This window comes from Myxocyprinus asiaticus, chromosome 7 (genome assembly GCF_019703515.2).
Source record: "Myxocyprinus asiaticus isolate MX2 ecotype Aquarium Trade chromosome 7, UBuf_Myxa_2, whole genome shotgun sequence".
NCBI classification, from domain to species: Eukaryota; Metazoa; Chordata; class Actinopteri; order Cypriniformes; family Catostomidae; genus Myxocyprinus; species Myxocyprinus asiaticus.
In genome coordinates, this window is record NC_059350.1 from 1,841,969 (window position 1) to 1,855,005 (window position 13,037).

The 13,037-nt window shown below is 37.9% G+C and overlaps 1 protein-coding gene across 5 annotated transcripts in view; it reads left to right on the forward strand.

Moving 5' to 3' along the window:
• LOC127443337 (glucagon receptor-like) overlaps nt 1-13,037 on the forward strand; it is a 59,375-nt gene that overhangs the window by 34,553 nt on the left and 11,785 nt on the right. For 4 of the 5 annotated variants that reach the window (XR_007897645.1, XR_007897644.1, XR_007897646.1 and 1 more), the window contains exons 2-7: nt 2,543-2,633; nt 3,423-3,519; nt 3,943-4,050; nt 12,313-12,407; nt 12,495-12,601; nt 12,762-12,921. Coding sequence is in view for 2 of the 5 variants with exons in the window: in XM_051701830.1 (XP_051557790.1) it covers nt 2,583-2,633; nt 3,423-3,519; nt 3,943-4,050; nt 12,313-12,407; nt 12,495-12,601; nt 12,762-12,921 (618 nt within the window). In the remaining 3 variants the exon portion in view is untranslated. Of the gene's footprint in view, nt 1-2,312; nt 2,413-2,542; nt 2,634-3,422; nt 3,520-3,942; nt 4,051-12,312; nt 12,408-12,494; nt 12,602-12,761; nt 12,922-13,037 lie in introns of all 5 variants that reach the window. The other variant, XM_051701831.1, reaches the window with a different exon arrangement.

Here is a 13,037-nt window from a genome sequence, read left to right on the forward strand (position 1 = left end):
GTATGCAAAACAACATTTTTGCCCATGGGGGCCGCCGGCACCCCCCTTTACATGGCGCCCCTATGCGTTGCATACCTTGCATATATGGTTTTTGCGCCTCTGGCTGCAGTCACATTTTGAATGTCAAACATCTGGTTGGAATCTTTGTCATTGTGGTGTAATGATACAGGCTCAGCGCTGGTCACCTGAAGGTTGTAGGTTCAATCCCTACAAGAAGTGAGCCATGATAGTTCACCCAAAATGGGAAACTGTGTCATCATTTACTCGCCCTCATGTTATTCCAAACCTGTATGGTTTTACTGTTTCATGGAACATAAAAGGAGAAACTTTTAGAAAGATCCAGGATCCCAGTCCCTCATTTGGAAGTGCTGCCTCTGTCATTTCCCGCAGAGAGATTGAATGGAACAGAATGGAATTTGAAACGTTTTAGCCAAAAATGTTGCCATGGTAAAGGTGTTTTTTGCAGAAACGTTTCAGATTTCGTTCCGTTCTCCGGCTTCTGGAAAACGGCATGTGGAAGGGGACATTGGATGGAGAGGATCCTTTCGACTGGAACTGTGTGTGTGTGTGTGTGTGTGTGTGTGTGTGTGTGTGTGTGTGTGTGTGTGTGTGTGTGTGTGTGTGTGTGTGTGATATAGAGGCAGAAATGATGGCCTGTTACCAGTGGAATGTCAATGTGGAAATCTGAGCAGTTCATCTCTTCCGTTGGGATCGCCCCACAGGGATTCGGCCAAAATAGGAATTTACAGATATCTCAACACACACACACACACACACACACATAATGTATTGGTCTAATCTTGACAATAATGATCATGGTCATTTCTGTAAGAGGAAAATTTTGAAGGCAGAATGAGTTTTATTCATGACTCTCACAATCCTCTCAGAGTAACTGATCTGAATAAGAGCTCATGTTCTTTCTCTCTCTTTCTTTCTCTCTCTCTCTTTCTTCCTCTCTTTTCTTCCTTTCTTCCTGTTATGTCATTTCTTTCCTTTCTGTATGTTATTTCAGCCCCTTCCTTCAAACCTTTCCTCCTTCATTCCTTTTCTTTTCTGCCATGTCCTTCTTTCCTTCCTTTTTCTGAAATGTTCTTTTTTCATTCCTTCCTGGTTGCTTTCTCTCATTCTCTTTTGGTTTTAATTTCAGCCGTGTTTTATTGCCATGACATAAAAATGCTACATTTGCATTATCAATGTAGTAACAGATTATCTGCTGGTAATTGTTAATAATAGAGTGTTAATGAACAGTTCAACATTTAAAAAATGGGTGCTGTTATTACACAAAAGGCCTGGTATTTTACCTGTGATATTTATGGTGTTTCAGGAAGTGATATAATCATGTATTATTAGAGAGTGTGTGTCTGTGTGTGTGTGTGTGTGTGAGAGTGTGTGTGTGTGTGTGTGTGTGTATGTGTGTGTGAGAGAGTGTGTGTGTGTGTGTGTGTACGTGGGTATTTATCACTTTGTGGACCAAATGTCCACATAAGGATAGTAAAACCCGAAATGTTTGACATTGTGGGGACAATTTGTCGGTTCCCATGAGGAAAACAGCTTATAAATCACACTAATCGATGTTTTATTGAAAATGTAAAAATGCAGAAAGGTTTTTGTGAGGGTTAGGTTTAGGGGTAGGGTTAGGGTTAGGGGATAGAATCTATAGTTTGTACAGTATAAAAATCATTATGTCTATGGAGAGTCCTCATAATAATAGCTGCACCAACATGTGTGTGTGTGTGTGTGAGTGAGTGTGTGTGTGTGTGTGTGTGAGTGAGTGTGAGTGTGTGTGTGTGAGTGAGTGTGTGTGTGTGTGTGTGTGAGTGAGTGTGTGTGTGTGTGCATGAGCATTGTATTGAAATTCCACCTTCCATCTTTATATTCCTGTTTGTCCTCTTTTTCTTCTTTTCCACAATTTTCTGCAATTAATGCAGCTCAACATCCAGATAATTTCAGCGTAAAGTGAAGTATTTCTTTGTTATAAGCTTTAATCATAATATATATATATATATATATATATATATATATATATATATATATATATATATATATATATATATATATATATATAATCTTTGTAGCCCTTATTAAACATTTAATCATTAACATTTACAATTTTAAACTGTCCCAATGTATTTTATCTGAAGTCCCACTGACTTCATTAACACAGTCAACTGCTGAATGAAATGAATGATGCCTTAAATGCTTTTTAAATGCTTAAAAATTTGAGGGGGTTACTTGCTTGTTTTTATTATTTTATTATTGGATCCACCCTGAAAATCTACACCCCTGGATCAGACCTTCTCATTTTCATCTAGCGGACATCTAATAAATGTACTGGACATTGAAGATGGGGCCTGAGTCATATCTAGAGACCAGAACAGCATAGAGACTTGAGAATTAACACTTTTTACTTGGGTCAGTATGTAACGACCTAACAACCACCCTAACACCCTAACACTGTAATAGAGGTTTGTACAGAGATTCCAATCACAGTTTCTCAAGTTAGATTGGAGTCCTAATAATTGTGTCTGTCTCTGTGTTGTAGGAGGTGTGATGAAGAGTGAGTAATGAACTGCCTGTGAGGAATGTCCTTCTGTCTGCTACTGGCTCTCCTCACACTGACCACACACACACAGGTGAAACAACCTACAAACACATGAAACCACCAGGAGGTTTGATCAGGTTTTGCTTTTATTCTGTGGACATAAACTCTCTGCTTTGCCCTTGTTGATGTATCATACACAAACCGCTTTTTGTTTTAAGGAAACATAATAAATGAATAATGTGTTTCTGCAAGGTTAAAACGGCATAATTAACCCAAATCTGATTTGGTATGCAAATACTGGCCAAAGCTTTCAAGTAAATGGTCAGTTATCTGTAAGTGTTGGCTCATGTATATTAAAGCCATTTTTGAAGAACATGACCTGTGTTTTTGAGACATTTACATTTATGCATTTGGCAGACACTTTTATCCAAAGCAACTTACAGTGCCCTTATTACAGGGACAATCCCCCTGGAGCAACCTGGAGTTAAGTGCCTTGCTCAAGGACACAATGGTGATGGTTGTGGGGATTAAACCAACAACCTTCTACTTACCACTTCAGTGCTTTAGTCCACTAAACCACCACCACTGCAGACGAAAGCTGATAACTGTAGTTCACATCATTTTAAAGATTCTGTTATATGAAAGTCAATTAAAATTGAAGATCGTCTCTTTGAAGTGTGTGAGACCTGCTTTGCATCAGGATTTGATAAAGGTTGGCAAGTGGTAAAGTAAAATTTCCATTGGGTTATGTTGAGGGAGGTGTATGTGCAAATTTAAAGAGTAAAAATCCAGATGAAGATCTGTACAGTATGTAGAGATAGACAGGTCTGACCCTGTAAATGTTTAAAGTGAGATGATGTTTGGTGTGTAATATTTGTAGGTGACCTCTGGAAAATCTCTGAAACTACTTCAGGAACAATGGAGAAGATACACCAATGACTGCATTCAGAGCTTCATCAGCACACCACCAGCATCAGGTCAAACACACACATGTTCTGTGTGCATAGAATACATAGATGACCTACTACGTTTGCAAATGTGTAGGATGCAACAGAGCATACTACACTGGGCACTATATCCCACAATGCGAAGCTGCTGACATTTTTTTCTATTTAAAGTGTGACAGCTCTGGTTTAGAATTGATATCAACCTCAATTTTTACGTCCCTTTCTTAACTCATCATTGGATCAGACTGCAAGAATTTAAGTCACTCTTACACAAAGTTGGATTAAAAATGCACAACAACCTTAATTATTTTATCAACATAAGTTTATTGTTAGATAATGCATTCTGTTTCACATGCTATTTTTTTGAAAATAGCTGTATAGAGTATATACTGTGCAGTATGCATCGAGTAGTGCGCTTGTATTCCATTCCAAACATCCCCATCTCTCTTTCAGGCTTGGTGTGCAATAGGACATTTGATCAGTATGTGTGCTGGACTGATGGGTCCCCAGGCACCACAGTTAATGTGTCCTGCCCATGGTATCTGCCCTGGTACCAGAAAGGTAGGCTACTCATTTAAAAAATAATGTCATACTCATTATATGAAGTTGTAAAGCACAGCTGCCTGACAGTTCAAGCCTTGAAGCCATTAAACTTGTGTCAGTGCACAGAGTGCTGTACAGGAATAGTAAACAAATGGTTATTCTTTGGAAATGGTGCCAGCTGTATGCTATATGTGTACCAGTGACTAACTACTGATAGAACTACAATGGTACTTAACTCAAATTATTTAGTAAAACTAAATAAAGAAATAAAATCTGTGTAATTCATAAGAATTATTAAAGGGGTCATGAAATTCTCTTTAAATAATTTTATTATCTTCCCTGAGGTCCACTGATAATGTTAGCAAAGTTTTTTGCACCAAAATAATAATATTAGTAATTTAGTAATATATGATCATTTTCCACCCTGTCTCTGACCCTCTGTCTGTAACGCTCAGTTTTGGCATAAGCTTCTCCTTTAAACTTCAACATAAATGCCCACTTTTATGATTGGCTAACATTGTGTAACCCCTCAAATACAGCCATATTTGAAACTCTGTTGGAAGAGAATGAACAAGCTCCACAACATTATAAAACTACATTCCAGGGTTTACACATAACGCACATCCAACACATTGCATCTGAATATATTAAACTGTTCATCTCAAGCACAACAGTAAACACTCAGCACCATAAACTTTTAAACAGTCATGACATTAGAAATATTCATGAATGAAACTGTTTACTTATCGTTTTGAGATCGGGTCCAAGTGTTTTTATCTGCCCCATCCTTCAATAACAGTTCCTTTGCAAAGCTTGAATCATATTATGATGGTTCACAAGCAATCCACGCTGACAAAAACGCACATATATAGTCCAAAGCAGGGTGAACAAGATGCGCACACACATACTGTACAATATCATCTTACACTGAAGCACACATTGCTGGAAACTCATCAAAACTGTCAAAGACGTCCATCTAGTTCATGTTTACATACACCAACAATTAAAAATAGCGCAGATGGGTGCAAGAAGGCGTCCAGGACGCGTTTGTGCTCCAAACAACAAGAGGCAGAGCAGCTGAATAAAACAGGGTCTCCTTTTCAGAGTTGTAACTTGACATTGCATCTTTAAAAAGTGGCGCGAGATACATGACAATGGTCAAAGACGTCTGTGTAGTGCATGTTTATATACAAAAATTATTCAAAATATAGTCCAGATTGGTCCCCTTTGGTGTTCAGGAATAGTTAGTATGCCACACCAGTCCTGTCTGTCCTGCTCTCTCTGTTTATGAACAGAAGCACCAGTGGGCGGGGCCAAGGATATGATGATGTAAATTAGGCGTTGATGTTTTTTCGCTGTAGAGGCGGTCATGAATTAACGAGCCCCCAATTGATGTAGGGAAGTCGCAGAAGTAGAGAACAAGTCGTTTTTGCAGCTTAGTTTCATTAAATGCTTTTATTGTGTTGTGGATTATGTTTTGAGTTCTGAAATGTAAAGTATGTTTTATAGTTGAATGACCTCTTATATGTCAAAATATCAAGGAAAATTGTATTCCTCATGACATGACCCCATTAAAATAAAACATTGCTTTTATTATGGTGTTTATTTGCTAACACTTTACAATAAGGTTCTATTTGTTAACATTAGTAAATGCATTAGGTATCATGAACTAACAATTAACCGTATAGTTTTACAGCATTTATAAATCTTGGTTAACGTTAATTTATGAAAATAGTTCATGCTGGTTCTAAACATTTAGTTTAATTTAGTTTGATTAATACAGTATATAAGGGATATATGACGTGTTTAAAAAGTAACGCAAATAATCACACCACCATAACAAGGAATTTCCTGCCAATTCTAGCTTTAAGTGCTATCTCCATGTTTTTGCAAGTCACAGTCAGCAGGGGGCAGTTAGGGCAGCTCCAGCTGTACAGAAAACAAACTTAGAGTTGAAATGAGACTTTTATATCTAGAGACGGTGGAAAACAGGGAAACACGACACAGTTAAGGCTCAAATATACTTCATTTGAAATTGAAGAACGAATGGGTGTGATGTCATTTAGAACTAAATCTGCCCAAAAAGACAGTGTTTTTGTTTTCGTTTCGGTGATTCGTAACAGCTCACCTGGGCGAACTTTTAGGAAAACTTCTAACCGACTGCTAAACACCTTCTTACTGCCATTGGTCCACGTCATCGTTAGTTGTGACCTGAAGCTCCACCTACCTTGACACCGTAGCAGGAGCAGAGCGATCAGAATTGCACTGGAGTGAGGAGCGCGTTTCATGAGACTGCACCCAGACCCGCTCTGGCCACTCACGAGACGCTCACTTTCCACTCCTACCAAAATGTGCTACAATTCTCGTGCGCCCACATTAATGTGTTTGTGCTTCTACACTGTCAAAATCTGGTGTTGGCGGCTGTATTAGGTCCAAGATTTTAAACAGAATGGATTATCAGAGATGAGGCAGCATTTAAACTCAGTGTGACTTGCGAGCTGATGGTGACAGGTGCCTATTCCAACAACAAACTACAGTGAGGTGAGAGTGCAGAAGCAGTTCAAAGCACAGGTTAGTTTCCCGGACATACGTCTGTAAAGTAAAATCATTTGACCAGGCTACCGTGGATGTCTGTAAGGTTTACCGTCGATTTGCATGGGATAAACAATGTCTGTATAAATCACAGAAATGAGTGTCGACTGCCTTTACACACTGCTGTCATGCGTTACTGACCCTTCAGAAAATGTATGCTATTTAGCTGTGCTGAGTAATTATGAAGTAAGTATTAAACATGTTCATATACACTACCGGTCAAAAGTTTTGAAACACTTACTCATTCTTTATTATCACCCTTTGCCTAGAATTTGCAGACATGTACTCTTGACATTTTCTCAACCAACTTCTTGAAGTATCACCCTGAGATGCTTTTTAAACAGTATTGAAGGAGTTCCCACCTATGTTGGGCACTTATTGACTGCTTTTCTTTATTATTTGGTCCAAGTCATCAATTTCAAAAATGTTTTGGTATTATTAAATTTTAGTTTTATAATGAAATAAATTAATATGGTGGCACAATTATATTTTTGTCTTCAAAACTAATTTCAAACATTTAAGCATACGCCTTCAGATCAAAAGATTTTTAAGATCATGAGAAACATTTCAGTCAAGTGTTTCAAAACTTTTGACCGGTCGTGTATATCTGGGATTATTAGAAGAAATTTACTTGAATATCTGGCAAAATACAACAAAACTGGTTGCATTACCAAGCCAGTAATCCTACAGTTCACTCTTGAATTAAAAATATAGACAATCTTTTCACAATATGTAATTTTATTTGTCCCTCCTGGAAAATATGTTGCGAAACACGAGGCTCTACAAATTTTTACCATTCACTCTGCTCAAATCACAAAATTAGCACTTGTGTCCTTTTCAAATTTTCCTAATCAAAATCAATCATGTTCATTTGTTTCTCATGCATCAGTCCAATGTCCACCGTTAGATAAAGTTTTGAGGCACATCTTACACTTTCTGGTGTCATCCCAATGACCAACATCCACTTCAGACACTTGGTGAACTTTAGAAACAATGAGTTAAAGGGTTCACAGGCTGGACAGTGCAGATTCGCTGGCTTTTTACCAACATGTCGTTTCGCATGGGATAAGAATAACGGGTTATTTTTACCGTACGTTTGATAGGTAAAAGACACTATTATCTTTACCGGCGCAAAAATGTGTAGCCCGCAAAAAGTCCGGAAAAATTACTGACAATGGCCTAAGTAGATCGTAAAATCCATCTTACGATTCATCTTAGTTTTGCGGCCCGTTTCCCAAAAGCATCGTAACTTAAGTAGTACTTGAAAATGCTCGTAGATTAACGAGTGCTCTGGAGTAATCGTACAGCGCTAAGAACATCATAAGGACACAGACTTATGCAGACACCTGCAGGACAATCTCAAAATTACACTTTATGCTCATTTAATATCAGTACACATACATTTTATTTTATTATTATTTTTAACTGAGAAGGATAATAATAATAGTAATAATAATAATAAATGCAGATGGTTAGTCAGTACTGGATGAACAGATAAATTAATAAGTAAACAAATAAAGTTGATTGTGGACTAGTTGGTAACATTGAAGTGGTGGCATGATTGTTGCAGAGAACTGTAAAAATTACAATCAGAGAGAGAAGTGAAAAATTCAATAACTTGCCATGCATGAAAATCGTCTGTACAGTATACTGGCTCCTCATCCTCTCTGACACCTAAGGGCTCTCTCATCCGCACCACACATTGTGTTGTACCACACATGGTGTGTAGCATTGCTGTTACCGTTATCACTTTTGGGAGTAAAGAGCAGATCTCCCTTTGATTGATGAATGTCCCTAAAAAGCAGCTTCCACACGTCTCCTTATTTTGTGCTCCGCAATAACACAGTGAACCTCGTTATATTCAGTTAATGCTTGTTGTCATTAGCAGGACCATACACAGAGTCTCCACTGATCCTGAAAGCTTTAAACTCAACCCACAGAGCAAATTTTGAAAACAAAATATTAAAATGCACATCTGATGAACGAAGCAGTGATTGTGTAAAAGAAATCTATCGTTCTGCATAAGACGATTGCAAAATAAAATTTATGTGGTGAATTAAGAAGAAAATATTTTAAAATATTTCCAGCAACGTTTTTAAAGTTAGGCAACAAATATAAAGAAGCTGCAATGACGAGCAGCACTATACGGTCACATTTCAGCATTTCACGTTTATGAACAGCGTCTCTCTTAAGTAGCACTTAAAGCGCGTCCTCGCACGTTCATGTTAAGTGCAGTTTTGGGAAACGCAAGTAAAAAATAACGAACGTTTGTAAAATCGCTTGTAGAAAATGCTAAGATCAATCATTATTGGGAAACGAGGCCATTAACGATTAGCACGGGATTAAAATAAATAAGAAGCTCTGGTAATTAGGCTGTTACATTACTCCATGTCCCCATATAAAATAACCATGTATAAATAGGGTAGAGAGAACAGGGCTATTTTTTTAAGCAGCCTACATCAAGGCATTGTTTGTGCAGTTGTTATTTGCGCCATTAAATATTAGGTCCTATGCCAAAATGACGAGGGATTTTTTTTGTACCTGATGAAAAAAAACAAAAAACAAGAATGTTGACAAAGAAATTATGTCTAATTTCTTTCTCATTTCATGCCGCTCCGCTCCAAAATCGCTCTCGGAACGATGACTTTTGAATTTTGAGTTGAGCGATCGCACATGAGTGAATATTTGAGCGGATCACATGCTCTGATCTGTATGATCGTTCATATAGTGGAATTTTCCAAGACCATGTCATGCAATTTTTTGTTTTAAGTAGTCTACAAAAGGAATCAAATCTACTCAAATGCTCTCAAATGCCCATTCACTCATGTGCCATCTGCAGTGAAAGCCAGTCACACATCTGCCAAAAGTAAGATATGCCTCTATTATCATTCCTTTGTCTTTATTCTGAACATTAACACTTTTATACACCCATCTTTGCAGTAGTAACAGTGTCATCATAAATTAAAATAACAGAGTATAATCGGCGCATATTATGACCGCGTATTGCATGTTAGCATCAAGTAGTTAAAACAGCTTCTTTTACTGACCTCCTGTGAATTCTACTCCTAGAATGAGGCATAAAGTCATTGATAACACATTTTTATGTCACATTAGTATAGGTTTTACATGTTGCATCCTCATATTTAAATGTACTTCTAAACACCTCCCACAGCGGTGTGACGGGTGTCTGAATGTTCGCAAACGGTATACTGCTGCTCAGCTGTTTAGAACTTCTTTTTACCTCTGAATGAAGAACAAAGAACTTCTCCGGAAGTATACTGAGGCCTCAAGATGCTCCAAAAGATCATAATTATGCATCCAGTAGTAGGCCAGTGATAGGTTTATGTTCAATGATATATGTTGACTTCTAAAACCACTTTTTGAATTGTCTAATCAGTGCTTTACTCATCTGCCCCAATAATGTAATGTCTTTGAATGATCTAAATTATTATATCTGCTAAATATAATATTCATAATTATTTTGATTATTTGGGGGCCTTTTTCTGCAAATATTGATATATGCGATCAGTTGTGATAATTAATTGGCATATCAAGTAATTCATTTGATAAAAACTTAGTTCATAATGCATTAACAAATGTTAACATTTACAACATTTCATTTTAAAAATGCATTGGTATGTGCTAAAATTAACATTAATCAAGATTAATTAGTGATGTACCTTATTTTAAAGTGTTACATTTTTATCATATCAGCCAATTTGCATGTATATACAGTTGTGCTCAAAAGTTTTCATACCCTTGGAGAATTGGTAATATACAGTATGTCCATTTTTAAAGAAAACATGAGTGAGCAGGCAAAACACATTTCTTTTATTTCTTATGGGATTAATATTCAACTGTAGGTTATAACAGAATGGCACAATCTTTAAACAAAACATGGCAACAAAGAAAAACATGAAATGACCCCTGTTCAAAAGTCTGCATACCCTTAGTTCTTAATACTGTGTATTGCCCCCTTTAACATCAATGACAGCGTGCAGTCTTTTGTAATAGATGTCTATGAGGCCCCAAATTCTTGCAGGTGGTATAGCTGCCCATTCGTCTTGGCAAAATGCCTCCAGGTCATGCAAAGTGTTTGGTCGTCTTGCATGAACCGCACGTTTGAGATCTCCCCAGAGTGGCTCGATGATATTAAGATCAGTAGACTGTGATGGCCACTCCAGAACCTTCACCTTTTTCTGCTGTAACCACTGGAGGGTCAACTTGGCCTTGTGCTTAGGGTCATTGTCGTGTTGGAAAGTCTAAGTGCGTCCCATGTGCAGCTTTCGTGCAGAAGAATGCAAATTGTCTGCCAGTATTTTCTGATAACATGCTGCATTCATCTTGCCATCAATTTTCACAAGATTCCCCGTGCCTTTAGAGCTCACACACCCCCAATACATCAGTGAGCCACCACCATGCTTCACAGTGAGGATGGTATTCTTTTCACTATAGGCCTTGTTGACCCCTCTCCAAACATAGCGCTTATGGTTGTGACCATAAAGCTCTATTTTGGTCTCGTCACTCCAAATTACAGTGTGCCAGAAGTGGCGTGTCAAGGTGTTGTCAGGCATATTGTAACCGGGCTTTTTTGTGGCATTGGCGCATTAAAGGCTTCTTTCTGGCAACTCGGCCGTGCAGCTCATTTTTGTTCAAGTATCGTCGTATTGTGCTCCTTGAAACAACCACACTGTCTTTTTCCAGAGCAGCCTGTATTTCTCCTGAGGTTACCTGTGGGTTTTTCTTTGTATCCTGAACAATTCTTCTGGCAGTTGTGGCTGAAATCTTTCTTGGTCTACCTGACCTTGGCTTGGTATCAAGAGATCCCTGAATTTTTCACTTCTTAATAAGTGATTGAACAGTACTGACTGGCATTTTCAAGGCTTTGGATATCTTTTTATATCCTTTTCCATCTTTATAAAGTTCCATTACCTTGTTACGCAGGTCTTTTGACAGTTCTTTTCTGCTCCCCATGGCTCAGTATCTAGCCTGCTCAGTGCATCCACGTGAGAGCTAACAAACTCATTGACTATTTATACACAGACACTAATTGCAATTTAATAATTAATTGCCACAGGTGTGAGAAATTAACCTTTAATTGTCATTTAAACCTGTGTGTGTCACCTTGTGTGTCTGTAACAAGGCCAAACATTCAAGGGTATGTAAACTTTTGATCAGTGCCATTTGGGTGATTTCTGTTATCATTATGATTTAAAAACGAGCCAAACAACTATGTGATAATAAATGGCTTCATATGATCACTATCCTTAAATAAAAGATGCATGATCAGTCATATTTTCTAAATCAATGCCAAAATTTCACAATTTCTGCAGGGTATGCAAACTTTTGAGCACAACTGTACATATAAATATATACTGTATTTTATCTAATAAAAATAAATATTCATAGCTGACAGAAACAAGACACACTCTGAGTGTCATGACAACAGCAAATCCAGAATTAGAGGCTAATATCTAAACTTACCTAAATTCATAACACTATTCTTTATCTGCCTTGCAAGCAGTTGTATTTCCTTTAGAAAATGCACATTAAGTTGTTTGTTAATGCTAATGGGCTGTTTAACTCCTCTCTGAAGATAGTGTAAAGAATCAATATAATAAATCAAAGATCCAAGGGACATATCAGAGATTTCCCACTGTTAACTGTCATTTGTGTGTTTTGGAGCAGTTCAGCAGGGGTTGGTTTACCGTGTTTGTGGTGCTGATGGTAAATGGGCTCACAGTAAAAACACAAGCGAGTGTGAACAGGACGAGCCCGGACAGGTGAGAGCGTTTCATTTGTTGTGTTTAATGGCTTGTTTTTGAACATTGATGCTAATGGAAAACTAAACATCCTCTCTTTCTCTGCAGAGGCAGTATGGTCAGATCCTTAATAAATTCAGATCCATGTACACCGTTGGGTACTCCCTCTCTCTTGGAGCACTAATTCTTGCACTGGGCATTCTGGTGACATTCCGGTAACTAGCTACTAGTCTTAACACACATGTACCAGCTCACATACACATCAAGGGGAAATCCAAATGTAATTTTAGTGCCATTGAATGGGATGCTATTCATTGGTTCTTTACAAACTAAGTTGAGAGTGCACTTTACAATAAAAGCAATGCACCTCTGCAGGAAGTTGCATTGCATGAGGAACAACATCCACATGAATCTGTTTGGCTCCTTCATCCTGAGAGCTCTCTTCATCCTCATCAAAGACGCATTGCTGGATAAAATGAACAGTGCTCAAACTGGACCACATCACTTTCAGGGTCAGCACTGGGTAAATGTACAGGTACACACTCTCACAAATGTGTTTCATATGACTGTGATCAAACTCTGTTTAACAGCACTGTCTGGAGTGCTCCCAGAATTCTGAGCTAAAGCAAAGTTGTTGTTTTTTTGGGGTTT